This window comes from Rana temporaria, chromosome 9, assembly GCF_905171775.1.
Source record: "Rana temporaria chromosome 9, aRanTem1.1, whole genome shotgun sequence".
In the NCBI taxonomy this organism is placed as follows: domain Eukaryota; kingdom Metazoa; phylum Chordata; class Amphibia; order Anura; family Ranidae; genus Rana; species Rana temporaria.
In genome coordinates this window covers 37,744,892-37,760,401 of record NC_053497.1, presented here as the reverse complement: position 1 = coordinate 37,760,401, position 15,510 = coordinate 37,744,892, and the positions used below count along the sequence as shown (strand labels likewise).

At 43.4% G+C, this 15,510-nt stretch overlaps 1 protein-coding gene across 1 annotated transcript in view; it reads left to right on the top strand.

Moving 5' to 3' along the window:
* Nucleotides 1-15,510, top strand: part of LOC120913328 (cytochrome P450 2G1-like) — a 40,396-nt gene that overhangs the window by 7,450 nt on the left and 17,436 nt on the right. The window contains exons 3-4 of the mRNA XM_040323199.1: nt 13,294-13,443; nt 15,222-15,382. Of these exons, the coding sequence (XP_040179133.1) occupies nt 13,294-13,443; nt 15,222-15,382 (311 nt within the window). The remainder of the gene's footprint in view (nt 1-13,293; nt 13,444-15,221; nt 15,383-15,510) is intronic.

Sequence of the window (15,510 nt, the reverse complement as noted above, 5' to 3'; positions counted from 1 at the left end):
CATCTGCTGCTCTTCTCCCCTCTCCCCTCTCCCACATGCTTGGCTGAGAGCAGTTGGAGCCAGCAGAGACCTTTGCATTAGTCCTCGCCCAGAGACCACCCAGACTGACGCATTTCATTTCATTTCCACTCAGGGCTTAGTCATGTACTTCGCCTAAAAAAAAGAGAACTAATACAGCCATCACAATTATGAACTGCCAAGTTGCAATGTATTACTTTTTTGTTCTTGGGTTAAGATTTAGGCCCCGTACACACGACCAAACATGTCCGCTGAAATTGGTCCGCGGACCAGTTTCCGCGGACATGTCTGACCGTGTGTACGGCCTAGCGGACAGGTTTCCAGCGGACAAAAGTTTCTTAGCAAGCTAAGAAACTTGTCCGCTGGAAACATGTTCGTCGGACATGTCCGATGGTTAGTACGACTCATCGGACATGTCCGCTGGTTATGACGTATAACCAGCGGCCCGAAATCCCGCGCATGCGTCAAATTGATTCGACGCATTCGTGGAAGTATTGAACTTCCGTGTTAGAGAACGTTGGTGTCTTCTACGTCACCACGTCCTCTGTCCGCGGGGATTTTGGTCTGATGGTGTGTACACACATCAGACCAAAAGCTCCCAGCAGACATGTCCGATGAAAACGGTCTGCGGACCGTTTTCATCGGACATGTCTCCTTGTGTGTACGGGGCCTTACAGTACATATACCTTTAGGATGATTTTGAGGTTTTTAAGGTCTTTGTGCCCGAGTGTCTCTGTTTATGTTCTGTGTATTCTTTTGTTTGCTTTTGGGTGGAGTTTATCATTAGTTGAGGTGTTTCACGCAATTATTTTTTATTTTTGTCTTCTACTGTTTTTTGATCCTTCTTATCACCAAACAATTGATATAACCCCCCCCCCCAAAAAAATATATATTTTTTTTTAATTTGGACTTTTACCCCCTATTGTCTAAATAGCATAACGAATAAAAATAGACCAGAGAAGTGAGAAGAAAATCAACACAAATGCCTGCAAATGCTTTTCTGTACTAAGTTTTAAAGGTTTTTTTTTCACCACTGGCCCTCATGTTACGCAATGTAGACATGGGCGGACTGCAACATTTTGTTTCGGAAATTTTGTTTTCGTCCGAAAAATAAATATATTTAGTTACTCCCGAAATTCATTTTTATTTATTTTGTTTCGTTATAAAAAGCATTCATCCGAAAATCAGAATTAATTAATCACTTAAGACCCGGACCATTATGCAGGTAAAGGACCTGGCCAGTTTTTGCGATTCGGCACTGTGTCACTTTAACTGACAATTGCGTGGTCGTGCGATGTGGCTCCCAAACAAAATTTTTTCCCACAAATAGAGCTTTCTTTTGGTGTTATTTGATCACCTCTGTGGTTTTAATTTTTTGCGCTATAAACAAAAATAGAGCGAAAATTTTGCTTTTGCTATAATAAATATCCCCCAAAAATATATAAAAAAACATTATTTTTCCTCAGTTTAGGCAGATACATATTCTTCTACCTATTTTTGGTAAAAAAAATCGCAATTAGCGTTTATCGATTGGTTTGCACAAAATGTATATAGGTAGATTCACAAAGAGTTAGGCCGGCTTATCTACAGATAAGCCGACCTAACTCTGAATCTAAGCCGACCTATGTTTAAGTGTATTCTCAAACAGAGATACACTTAAACATATCTAAGATAGGACGGCTTGCACCGTCCTATCTTAGATTGCAATGTTTTGGCTGACCGCTAGATGGCGCTTCCATTGCGGCCGGCGTAGATTATGTAAATGAGGGGATACGCCGATTCACGAACGAACGCAAACGTACGTCAGGCCTACGCCGTCGATTTATGTTGTTTCCGTAAGGGATAGGCCGCCTAAAGTTAGAGCTATGCTCTAGTGGAATAATAATGTTAAGTATGGCCGCTGTTCCCACCGCGAGGTTCGAATTTTTTACGTCGTTTGCGTAAGTCGTCCGCGAATCGGGAGTTATGTCGTTTACGTCCACGTCAAAATCAATAGGCCCGTACGGCGTACTTAGTCGCAATGCGCCCTGGGAAATGTAGTAGCCCGGCGCATGCGCAGTGTAAAAAAACGTCAAAAAACTTGAGGTCAAGCCTCATTTCGAAACAACACGCCCCCCTCCCAGTCATTTGAATTAGGCGCCCTTACGCCCGCTCGTTTTAGGCTACGCCACCGTAGATTAGCAGGTAAGTGGTTTGAAAATCACTACTAGCCTAACTAATTTACGGCGGTGTAGCCTAAAAAGGCTAGGCTAGGCCGTCTTAAAGATAGGCCTATCTACGTGAATCTACCTAATAGTGTTTACAAAATAGGGGATAGTTTTATGGCATTTTTATTAATATTTTTTTTTTTACTACTAATGGCGGCGATCAGCGTTTTTTTCCGTGACTGCGACATTATGGCGGACACATCGGAAAATTTTGACACATTTTTGGGACCATTGTCATTTTCACAGCGAAAGTGCTATAAAAATGCACTGATTACTGGGAAAAATTACAATTGCTGTTTAGGAGTTAACTACTAGGGGGCGCTGAAGGGGTTATGTATGACCTCATGTGTGTTTCTAACTTTAGGGGGGCGGGGCTGGACGTGTGACGTCAGTGATCGTCGTTCCCTATATCAGGGAACAGACGATCACTGACATTGCCACAGTGAAGAACAGTGAAGAACACCTCTCCCCGTTCTTCAGCTCCTGTGACCGATCGCGGGACACCGGCGGCGATCGGGTCCGTGGGTCCCGCGGGCATGATCACAGAGCTTCGGACCCGGTTGCGTGCGCGCGCCGGAGTTGCGTGTGCACGACCCTCGGCTAGGCTCTTAAAGGCGAAGTACCTGTACATGCCTGTGCCCAGCCGTGCCATTCTGCCGACGTATATAATGGCGTTAGGCGGTTTTTAAGTTGTTAAGGTCAAATCTGTTAATTGAAGGCTTATGGTGTCTGTCGAATGTTTTAAGAAGATTTGACGGAGCAGTTAAACTGTACGATGCCGCAATCCTACATTTCCGGTCGAATGTTCTGCCTACAAGCTAAAGAAGAATTCTAATGTTGTATGACACTAGTAATAATTATATTTATAAATTATAATTACTAGTCAACTAACATTCAATTTCTTCTATAGCCTATGGGCAGAGCATTTGACCGAAAATGTTCAGTTTAGCTACTTGTCGAATCTTCTTGGAACTTTCGACAGACACCATTAGCCTTCAATGACAGATTCAACATTTGTATGTTTTTCTCTGCTTCGTCTAATCTTCGTCGTTCATGTCGAATGGTCTTCCCAAAAACTGTCTCTATAATGTCGAATCTTTCCTCTCTATGTAGAATAATCTTGGACAAATAGAGTTAAGGTTAGGCACATTCGACCACAGGTTTGATAGACACAGATCGCTATTGTCATGTCGAATCTCTTATCTATATCGAACTGTTGTAGCAACGAAAATTAAAATAAAGCATTTTTTTATATCGGAATTTTCGGGTTTCGGATTCTGCGCGTTCATTTTTGTTTGTTAAAACGATAACGAAAATACCCGAAATTCGGACGAAAACGAATGCACATGTCTAACGCAATGTTGATATTTCTTATCACCAAACAATTTATTATAACCCCCCCCCCCCCCCCCCCAACAAAGTTTTTCAATTTCAAGTTTTCTCCCATTGTCTAAATAACATTAAAAAAACACACCAGAAAAGTGAGAAAAAAATCAACAAAAATGCCTGCAAATGCTTTAAAGGTTATTTTTTTCACCACTGGCCCTGATATATGAAAATATAGCAAAAATAGCACTGTTAACACCAAGCACGATTTTGTGTTACTTTACATTTTCAACTTGCTATTGTTACTCCCTTTTTTAGTCTATTTAAAAAAAAAAAAAAGAAACAAAACCTCAAATAACAACAGATACAGTAAAATATTAAAACAATTTAAAAGCTGGTCCCCCTGGGTTCAATTTAAATTCTCAGGCTTACGAACAATTGTTGGGTGGGACCTGAACCACTCAGCTTGATTCTGGGTTACCTTCCATACACGAGCATTCCTCCGATAATTCGGCAGAGTTGACACCTGAACAACCCCTTCTGTGATCCCCCCCCCCTCTTTCCTTCTTCTCTTCTCTATCCCCTTTTCTTCTTTTTTTTTTTTTCTTCCTTTCTCTCCTCGTGTTCCCTACACAGCTATCTTCTTTTCTTCACACTGAAACTTTTAGCTTGTCTTACCACAGACGCTTATCTGACAGGCACTAAACCTGTGATATGTGTAATTTACATCTGTCATTTAACGGTTATTGTTAAGTACAACTGTTAATCCAAGTTTTCTCTCAACGATGCGCCAATTGTTGTACTACTTTATGACTTGTTGTAAACACTTGTTGGGAGCTGCGACTCCCGAATTTAACCTTTCCAACTCATCTTCAATAAACTGGATGTTATAAAAAAACAATTTAAAAGACAGATTTATTTTTAATAACTGTAACAGTAGGAGCTACTGTGATGGTAAAATGGACCCAGGGTATGCACACTTGAGATGTGCAAAACTACAGAACATAGCTGTGGACTGGAGAAGACTGCTTTTGCAGCTTTCTCCAGGTTTTGGTAATCCAGGCTTTGTTCATTACCAGCAGGGTGTGTGTGCTCAGGTGAACACAGCCCTTTATAATGAGTGTGTGGGAAGACCTCATGGCTCCCAGTTGGAGACAGCTCCTGGAAGAGACAGGAGGTCTCCAGGAATCAGAGAGGCTGTAGGAGACAGCCAGAACGGTGACTGCAAGAGGCAGAGCTGTAGACGCTGAAGGGAAGCGGTCTATGTTGAGGAGTCCGCTGGTCTGGGCAACCAGGATAAAGAGCAGAGGTACTGCTACAGAGAGCCAGAGGTGGACTAGCATTTTCTATTGTATATTTGATGGAGAAGAACCCCTGCGTGGGAAAACGTTTGTTTGGACTTATTTTTGCCTTTTTAATAAAAATGGGCTACCATGCCCTTAACCATAGTTCCTGGCTGGAGTGAATCGCTGAAAAAACGCCCATACCACGAGAGCTAATAACCCCCAACCTTACAAGTGGTGGATTCATGCGGGCACAAGACGGTGGCATCCGGGTCCTTGCTCCACAGTGAGTTCACGTCAGGAACTGTTGGCTGTGTGTGGAAGTGCAGCCAGGCAAAAGGCATTGCAGGTTATGTACCTGTGAAAGGACAATCTTGGCAGAACTGGAGATCTCTGCAAAAGTAAGTTCATCTGTTATATGAACTGTGTTTGTGTGCTTGAGACAGCACAATCTGTGTGCAGCTGAGTAAAGCTTGCATGAAGTGAAAAGCAACTTGCTTTAAAGTGACAGTGCTTCATTTTGCTGGACGGTGCAAAAGTTTGGTGGAGTGACTGCAAAGATGATGCAGGGGTTTGAGCCTGCCGGAGAGTACTGCAGACTGTTTTTTGCTAAACTAACGCCAGTTAAAGGGGAAGTGCATGTGGTTGCCCCTGGTAACGCTAGTACAAGCAGGCCAGCTGTTAATGTGCAAAGTCCTAAGGTTGAAAGAGGATGCAGTTGGGGAAGCCCTGCTAAGGCTATGAAGCAAGAGCGCTGTTTGCGGTGCAGTGAGTGGGGGCATGTTGTCTCCAAGTGCCCTTTGTCTCAGTCTCCAAGACAAGGTGACATGGCCAAACAAAGGTCTGCGACAATGTTTGGAAAACCTAATTTGAGTGCCAGGAGTGTCCAAAAGTCGCATACAAAGTTCGAGAGGTATGTGGTTGCCCGTAGCAACGGTGGAGATATCAAGTCTGCAAACCACGTGAGAAACGAATTGCCGACAAAGGATCGTGGCAAGTTGAAAGCAACAATGTTTCAAGGATCGCAAAGTCGCTGCGTTTGGGAGAGTCAGCAAAGTACAGCTGGAAGAGTGCCATCTCCCTTGGCAACGAGAGATCAAATGTCAACCGGAAGGAGGAGCTACTGTGGAGGTGTAAAGAGGCATCCCATTAAAGATATGTGTAAAAATGTACCATGCCTGGAATGTGGCCAGCTGGGGCATGAAATATTGTCTTGCCCTAGATTCTGGGGTGCACCTGGAGATAATGAGGCTGAGCCAGTTTCCTGTGAAAATATATTTGCCGTCTCCCCTGGCAACAAGGAGTTTTTTGTTGTGCCTCCTGGGGGTGCTAAGGAGTCAGAAATTGCTGCTGCAGTTTCATCCCATGGCCACCAGGGAGAGTTGGCCAGTGAAAGACAACGTACTCAAATGAACATGGCAGCCCCCGTTACAGTGATCGGTAAGACTGTTGCTGGTAAATGCATGGAAAAGATTGACTATGTGAATGTGCACACTGGAGTTGCAGTGACCCCAAATGGGAGATCCACTGTCTGTGTGGAAAAGGACTTTCCTCGCTGCAGTGCCCTGTTCAGTGGGGAGGCAAGTGGTAAACTTGAATATGACAATGTGATGGGTAAAACTGATATTGTGTTGGCTAAAGTTGATGGCCCAGCTGCTAATGGGCTAGTGCACCTCACTAGAGATATAAATGTTGATATGAATACAGTTAAAGATGTGCTATCTCCCCTAGCAACCGTGATGAAGGCCACAGAGGTGTCCCTAGAAACCCCCAGGGAGCTCTGCGTTTTGGAGCCGGAGGTTGCCTGGGACAGCTATGGTGCCACTCTGAAGGATAAGACGGTACCTGAACATGGTAATAATGAAATGTTAAATGCTAAAACTAATATGTTTGAAAACACTCATGATGGAAGTGTCTTAATGCTGTCTGGCAATGACAGGTGTGAAGGTCTTCATGCATTTAATGAAGCGCCACCAGAAGGTGAGAGTGTGGTATTGCAGCCTGCAATGGTTAAAAATGTATTACCACAGTCTGGTTTACACAAAAGTGATGTTTGCAATGTGTCTGTTGCTGAGCCACTCTGTCCCTCTGGTAGCGCAGAGATAACAGATTGGGACAGATGGACAAAAAGCCTGTTGGCTTTGTTGGAAAAGGCCTCTGTTGGTAAGAGTGGAGCAGACATGATTTCTGCAGTGCCAGATGAAGGACCTGCAGAGCAACTTGTATGCAATGGTGCATTTGCTGCTGCAGATGATGTTGCTCACAAGATGGAAGCGCCAAGTAACGGCGAACGCACAGAAGAGGTCATGTCTGTGATCCACAAAGGTTCTAATGATGTGGTAATGGATGGTGCCATGCCAAATGAGCTGATGTTGGTGGAAGTGCCAGAGGGCACAGCAATAAGTGAACTGATTGTAGTCAAAGATCCAAATGTTGTGTTATGTGATGTTCAGCGGTCGGGACAGTTGCTGGCAGAGGATCTCATGCCAGTGGAGTTTGCGTGTACTGAAGCTGCCGGAGGCAACCACTCCGCTGGGTGCAGTTCCTCTCCAGACACTGCCCTGCCAAACATGGGTGAAATTAAATATGACAAATGCATTGATGTTTCTGACCATGATGAAAAATGCAGCATGTTGGCGATTTTTGATGGTATGGTTGCCATGGGTGACATCAAAAATAATGGTAGACATGATGGTCTTGGTCAAGTTGATCTGGTTGTAGAGAACCCTGAAAATTGTAGCGAGACAGGGAATGATGGGTTTGACACAGAAAAGGAAAAAGGTATAGCAGAAGTAGGCCCCCTAGAGGTTCAGGAGGGTAATTCTGGGGAAGGTTTCCTGAGGTTTGAGGAACTTCTAGGATCTGAGAAGGATCCTGGTAAACAATGGTTGGAGGGAAATAGCCCAAAGCTTAGCAAGGTGTCACATGACTTAAAAACCTCAGAGTGGCGAGAGAGTCAGGATGTCCTTCAGAGGGAGACTAGGACGAGGCCGCAGTCATATGAGGATGTTGGTGATGAAACTGACAGAATGAAGCATGCAGTGTACATGGGGAAACAAGTGATGCTAAATTTGGACAGTGTTCCAGGGGAGCATCCGGCTGTGGTAGCTACCTCCAGTGAGGTGGATGCCCCTTTAAAGGTCTCGGACCCCCAAGCTGCAGTGAATGAGCCCCTCCATGTCTCTAATAAGGTTAAGGTCCCCAAAAATGTTTGGCATATTGATGTGGAGTGTGTAGAAATTACAGATATGCTAGTGGATTTGCTTGAACTGGTGAAAGCACAGTCCTTGTATACCTGGGTGCCTCCATTACAGTCAGAGGTGGTGGTACTGCGTGGTACCAATGGATGGAGCCAGGTAGTGCAACCTGTGCCGGTTAAAATTAGTCACCAGTGGAACTGGTTAGTGCAGTGCTTTCTGATAGTGTGGCAGGTGATCTCCCAGTTTCCTGTGAGGGTGCTTCCGCATACAGTTCAGTACGGAAGGCACTCTGGGGGGCTGCTGGAGACATCAGAGGTCTCTCCGCCTGATGCGGTGATGGAAATGTCTGCTAATGTGGTCCGAGGTGCGGCTGAGCAGTGTTTTGTAAATGGCGCGGATACTGCCTCACCCGTTACAACTAAGAAGGAAGGGCCAGATACGGACACAGCAAAAGCAGATATTTTGTCTCTCACCTACAAAGAGGTACAAGTTGGGGTACCCGGAGACACTCTAAAATATAGTATGGAGAGGAACAAACATTGGGATATGGAAAAGTGTGAGCTGGCAAAAGTTGGTACACCCAAAAGTAGCAGGAAAGGCAGGGGGCCACCAGAAAAGAAACATGAGTTCAGGAACCCCAAGGACAGAGGGAGTAGGCTGGGGATACAGAATGGTAGGACCCCGTTCCGATCCAGGATAGGGCGTGCCTGGAAACGCACCCGAAAAAAAGATTGGGGCACCTCTGCGCCAGCTGTTCGCTGCGTAGGCCCAATCAAGGATTCAGGCTTGTGTGTTCCGCCCCCTACGGGTTCAAAACAAGGGGGGGAGGTATGTAACAGTAGGAGCTACTGTGATGGTAAAATGGACCCAGGGTATGCACACTTGAGATGTGCAAAACTACAGAACATAGCTGTGGACTGGAGAAGACTGCTTTTGCAGCTTTCTCCAGGTTTTGGTAATCCAGGCTTTGTTCATTACCAGCAGGGTGTGTGTGCTCAGGTGAACACAGCCCTTTATAATGAGTGTGTGGGAAGACCTCATGGCTCCCAGTTGGAGACAGCTCCTGGAAGAGACAGGAGGTCTCCAGGAATCAGAGAGGCTGTAGGAGACAGCCAGAACGGTGACTGCAAGAGGCAGAGCTGTAGACGCTGAAGGGAAGCGGTCTATGTTGAGGAGTCCGCTGGTCTGGGCAACCAGGATAAAGAGCAGAGGTACTGCTACAGAGAGCCAGAGGTGGACTAGCATTTTCTATTGTATATTTGATGGAGAAGAACCCCTGCGTGGGAAAACGTTTGTTTGGACTTATTTTTGCCTTTTTAATAAAAATGGGCTACCATGCCCTTAACCATAGTTCCTGGCTGGAGTGAATCGCTGAAAAAACGCCCATACCACGAGAGCTAATAACCCCCAACCTTACATAACGTTTTAACTTTTATGAGTGCATCTTTGTTATAGAAACAAAGTTAACCGTTATCAGTTCACCTTCAAATACATAATCTAATAAATAGACTTCTACTCCATTTATAAAGAATGGTTAAATCGTTAGATCATGAAAAAGAAGGTGAACTGAGGACACTGATTGCTAACACAAATATCCTTCAAGCTGAATTATAGCCAGGAAAAAATCAGAGACACAAACGAAAACAGCTGTGTAATTATTAATATATCATTTTTAAATGCAAACTGTGTAAGTTCTTTTACAGCAGGGATAGGGTGTGAAAAGAAGAAGTACGGTAGTACAACATGAAACATTAAATACATTTTATAAAATGTACCTATTACTAAAAGTACTTTATTTGCTGTCTGCCCCTGCTGCAGTGTTAATTTTGGCAGCAAATTTAGATTTCGTTTTAGTCTTAAGCCTCGTATACATGATCGATTTATCTGATGGGAATTGTGTGATGACAGGCTGTTGTCATAAAATCCGACCATTTGTATGCTCCATCGGACAATTGTTGTGGGAGGGAGAGGAGGAGAAGTGGGGGAAAATGGAGAGATCGGTTCCTTTATATGCAGCCGCCCCCGGCCTCTCCTCCTATCCATCTTCTTTCTGCTGTCCCCCTGTGTGCCCCCCAGTGTTTTTTCCTGCCCTCCACCCATCCTCCTCAATTAGTACTAAGGGGCCTGAAGAGTGCCAAGAATATATCCTGAGCACCATTACACCACCGCCAGCCTGAACCGTTGATGCAATGCAGGATGGATCCATGCTTTTAGGTTGTTTACACCAAATTCTGACCCTACTATCTGAATTTTGCAGCTGAAATGGAGACTCATTAGACCAGGCAACGTTTTTTCCAATCTTCTGTAGCATGACCCCCTTAGGGACTGCTTGGATTTAGCTGCTCATCTGAACCACCATGACCCTGTGAACATTTCAAGCCACCAGACACTCTGGGTTCAGAAAGCTTTGAACCACCTTAAAGTAATGTCAAACAACTCAATGCGTTTATATTCTATTAACATTTACTGCAATAACTCAAATAAGATCTTGTTGCACAGAGAAGGTAATAGATAAACTGAGCTTTGAATAACAGTCCTAGCTCAGCAGAATAATTCCTCTACAATAATACAAGTTAAGGCGATTTGGCAATAGCAGTATATTATATGCACGTATGTACAATGGAGTACCACTTGAACATGACCCGAAAGGATAAGCACAAGTTAAGCATACATTCTGGCAAGACTTCTAAAGGGGAAACCCAGGCTAGCCTATTTAACCATTAATCCTAATGAGAGATCAAGCAAAACAAGAATGGGATGAGGGTCATTTAAGCAGTAATGACAGCAATGTCCTAGTTGCAGGCCTGATGGTCTTCTCCGGCAGTCGGAGCTCATTATATATATATCCAAAAAGGTGCAGTAACAAGGCAATGGTATTTTTTTGAATGGTTGAGGCTAAAGGTGTCTAGGTACAGTGTTCAAATAGAGATGCAGTAAAGTGTTCCCAAGGTAAAGCTGTCTGTACACAGTGTCCAAGTGAAGTAACAAGGAAAGGTTTGCAAAGGTGCGCAATTGCCCTCTCACCAACGACCAGTCCGATTCTGGACAGCGGCTCCTGGAGATATGTCCTTGCAGCGGATTGGCTGTGACGAATCACCTGAAGCGAAGCACAAAGTCTGACGAACAGCAAGCAGTGCTAGACCCTTCTCGGCTGGGTTGGAATGTTGTAACCCGCGTAGCAAGACACAACCTCACCCTCCCAGTCTGGAGAGGTCCGTCACACATGAAGCTCAGGAGGAAGAAAGTGTGGGGTGGGTCTCTGGCCTCTTTTAAAGCTCTTCTCAGCAGTCTCACTGATGGTAGCAAAGATCCCTGGGATATGTAGTCTGAGTGTATAGTCATGCAAAGCAATTGCCATTCAGAGGAACTACTAATCCCACAATCTTTTTGGTTTGGCTTACAAATATAATGTCAGTTAATGATGCTGGGCACTAGAGGGACAGTACGATACATAGAAATGACGGGAAATCGTTGTGCTTTGCAATTGTAGTCCACATTGCTACATGTCTATAGTCTAATTTTGGTGAGTCTGTGTGAATTGTAGCCTTGGTTTCAAGTTCTTGGCTTACAGGAGTGGCACCCAGTGTGGGTTTTCGGTTGCTGTAGCCCATCTGTTTTAAGGTTCGATGTGTTGTGTGTTCAGAGATGATATTCTGCATACCTTGGTTGTAACAAGGTTGTAACGAGTGCCTTTCTATCATATCCAACCAGACTGCCCATTCTCCTCTGACCTCTGACATCAACCAGGCATTTTTGTCCACACAACTTCCGCGCTTTTTCGCACCATTCTCTGTAAACCCTAGGGATGATTGTGCACGAAAATCCCAGTAGATCAGCATTTTTTTAAATGCTCACACCAGCCTGTTTGGCACCAACAACCATGCCACGTTCAAAGTCACTTAAATCTTCTTTCTTCCCCATTCTGATGCTCTGTTTGAACTTCAGCAGATTGTTTTCACCACGTCTAGAGGCCTAAATGCATTGAGTTGCTGCCATGTGATTGGATGATTAGCAAATTGTGTTACCAAGCAATTGAACAGGTGTACCCAATAAAGTGTCCAGTAAGTGTATATTAGAAATCTATTTGGATGTGGACTTCACTGTTATTGCAATATTAATGTGGATTTTACATGTTGTTTCTTTTTTGCACATGTTTATAAGTTGATTTATGTCGGATCAATTTATTATGTTGAATCACTTTATTATTTACACAGTAGAGCACTACATTCTTACTCAGGACCTGCAAATATTTATATATTTTGTTCAGTTATTATTTATATCATTTATTTTCCTAGAGTTTCACTGAGAGGAGACTTGTTATAGGTTTTAGGGTATTACTGGTGAACAGAATTTTAACTTCTTTAGAAGGTAAAATAGTTAAAGCGGAGTTCCACCTAAAAATGGAACTTCCGCTTAACCCACTCCTCGCCCCCTTACATGCCACATTTTGGAAGTAATTTTTTTTGGGGGGGGGGAGTGGGGGCTTCAGGAGAAGGGGACTTCCTGTCCCACTTCCTCCTTCCGCCAAGGGGCTGGAAAGGCGATTAGCTTAATCGCCTTCTTGCAGCCCCTCCCTGCAGACGAGCGCCTATCCAATCAGACGGCGCCGTGCTGCTCGCGCATGCGCAGTGGGTGCCCGGCCGTGAAGCCGAAAGCTGTCACTGCCGTGTGCCCAAACTAGGAATGAAGACGCCGGCCAGCGAGGGGGGGCGAGGAGCGGAGCCCCGGCCGGCACGTCGCTGGATCCTAGGAGCAGGTAAGTGTCTGTTTATTAAAAGCCAGCAGCTACACTTTTTGTAGCTGCTGACTTTTAATAAACTTAAAAAATGGCTGGAACTCCCCTTTAATATTCATGAGTTTTAATGGACACAATTATGGATGTGCCGGACGCATGAATTCCAATAGAGTTTTTTTAAGCACATGATTAGAGCCTGAGGCTCTAATTGGCTTAAAAAAATGTGGACTCGTGGCGCAGTGCTCCACCCACTTGTGTGACAATAGTAAATTGATATTCGCTATTGTCTTCCTGATTTTCCTCTCGGAGGCCTTGATTGGCCAAGGACTCTCCCGTGGTTGGGTGGGGGGATCGTGGCTGTCTGTCTTTCATGGGGGGGTGTGGACTTATCACCACCATCCTTCACCTGTGCGGAGGGGTGTTAGTTTGCTGCCCCCCCAAATATTGAGCACCAGCCCCCACTTTTTATATGAGAACAGCAGTTTTCACTCCTTTTTTGTACATTTCTGATTATTGTTTTGCAGGAATCGTCTTCAGCAATGGGGAACTATGGAAAGATTTGCGCAGGTTTTCACTCACCATGCTCAGAAATTTTGGGATGGGGAAAAAATCTATTGAAGAGAGAATACAGGAGGAAGCAGAGTTTCTGGTGGCAGAGATCAAATCTCAGAAAGGTATGTTGTCTGCTTGTGTGTGTCTTGGATGGAATATAAAATATATGTACATGCAGTGCAAGATTAAAAATGTAGTCGTGTTTCGCAGAGAAAAAATTGATACATTTTATTTTTGATGTTCCCAAAATGGGACTTATTTAGGAATCTGAAGGGAATTTGTTGTTGTTTCCTATCACGCCCAATCTAGTTGTGAAAAATCTGTTTCACTGCAATAGGAATGAACAACAGAACAACATTCCCCCTTCTAAAATGTAAAAAATTACAGTATATTTTGATTGTTTCATAGCATATCAGATGTGGCCCACCTCATATGTCCATGTACCCCAACATTCATGGTTTGTGTTGGTGGTTCAGCACCAGTTGATCTGCAGTCTCACTTGGAGACTGGATGTATCTACCTATTCCTCCAAGCCATAGCAGGATTTTTATTATGAAGTATAAGTACTTTGTGAAAAAAAATTACTAATGCGCAAACCAAAAAATGTATTAAAAGGAGGGCTAATGATTAGCTGCCAACATAAAAGGTGTCCCCACACTAAAATAGATAAAAAAGCAGAGTAATGTGGCGCTTACTGATAATAACTAACATATACTGCAATATTCAAGAAAGTATTCTTCAAAAAAAGTGCAAAAAACAAAGATATCAATAGCATCAGGCTGCATAACTAGTGTAAAAATTACATATAAGGAATAAAGTGCAGAATCGTGTCCAATCTTCATAGAAAAGTGCAAATAATTGTGGCATCAAAAATATCAAATTTTCATGAAGATGTGCAAAATTTAGAGAATCTAATCATAAAGTTCAAAATACACCAAAAAAGGAAAATTACCATAACAGCGGACTCTGCTATTTAAACTGGCTTTTGATGAAGTCACGTGTTCAGTGATGCAACGTGTCAGGGAGGAGCCGGTAGCTGTCAGCCAGGACTGAAAGTCCCCACGTTTCTGAAGCTGTATTGTGCTATCTTAAACTGTGAGTTACTACTTGTTTTAGAAATACATTTTTTTCTGGAATACTACACCATGGAGCCCCCCATCTTTTATTGCATGTGATCTGTATTGGATGAGTCGGGGAAATTGCTTCATAAGTCAGTGTCGTCTTGCCTTGGATTTTCTGGAAACCAAATGATTGCTGTGGAACCAGTACTCCATCTCCAGAGGCTTGATTTGACCTGTAGAAGTGAGAGGCTGGGCCAAACCAATAGCACACATCGGATGGTGGAAATTAATTGGATTTCTTGCACATGCACTTTATTTGATGAACTGTTTCTCATTTATTTATGATGGGATTTTTCTACTTTTTTATATATATATAAATTTCCCTTGTTGGCGTATTTTGCACTTTATGATTAGATTCTCTAAATACATTTTTTGTACATCTTCATTAAAATTTGATATTTTTGATGCCACTATTATTTGCACTCTTCTATGAAGATTTGACACGATTCTGTACTTTATTCCTTATATGTAATTTTTTGGTTATGCAGCTTGATGCTATTGATATCTTTGTTTTTTGCACTTTTTATGAAGAATACTTTTTTGAATATTGCATTTTATGAAGAATACATTCTTGAGGATTTTTCTTATTATGTACCTTAGGCTTATGCCTATAGGCAGCGCTATGGAAGGAGTGGCAGACTTTTCTAGGATTTGGCTGTCATTTGGCACCCAGACCCCATATTTTAGCACTACAAAATAACACTTATATGCGGTTGGTCTGAAGTATAGGAGTGTTGCAAACCTGTACAATGACTAGATTTTTTTTCATTTGCCTGCAGAAAAAATCATCGACCCAACAAACCTCCTAGTCCAGGCTGTTTCCAATGTCATCTGTTCTATAGTGTTTGGAAACCGTTTTGAATATGAGGATAAGAATTTTCAGCAACTCTTGAACTTGTTTGCTTCAACATTCAAAGACATGAGCGGCTCTTGGGGACAGGTAGGTGACGCTGGTGCTTCATGGCTTACTGAGGAGCATTGATCTTAAAGAGGAACTTCTCTCCCTTCGCTTTTCACCCTCTTACCTCCTCTTACCTTGAACCCTTGGTTGTCGACAAACAACTCACC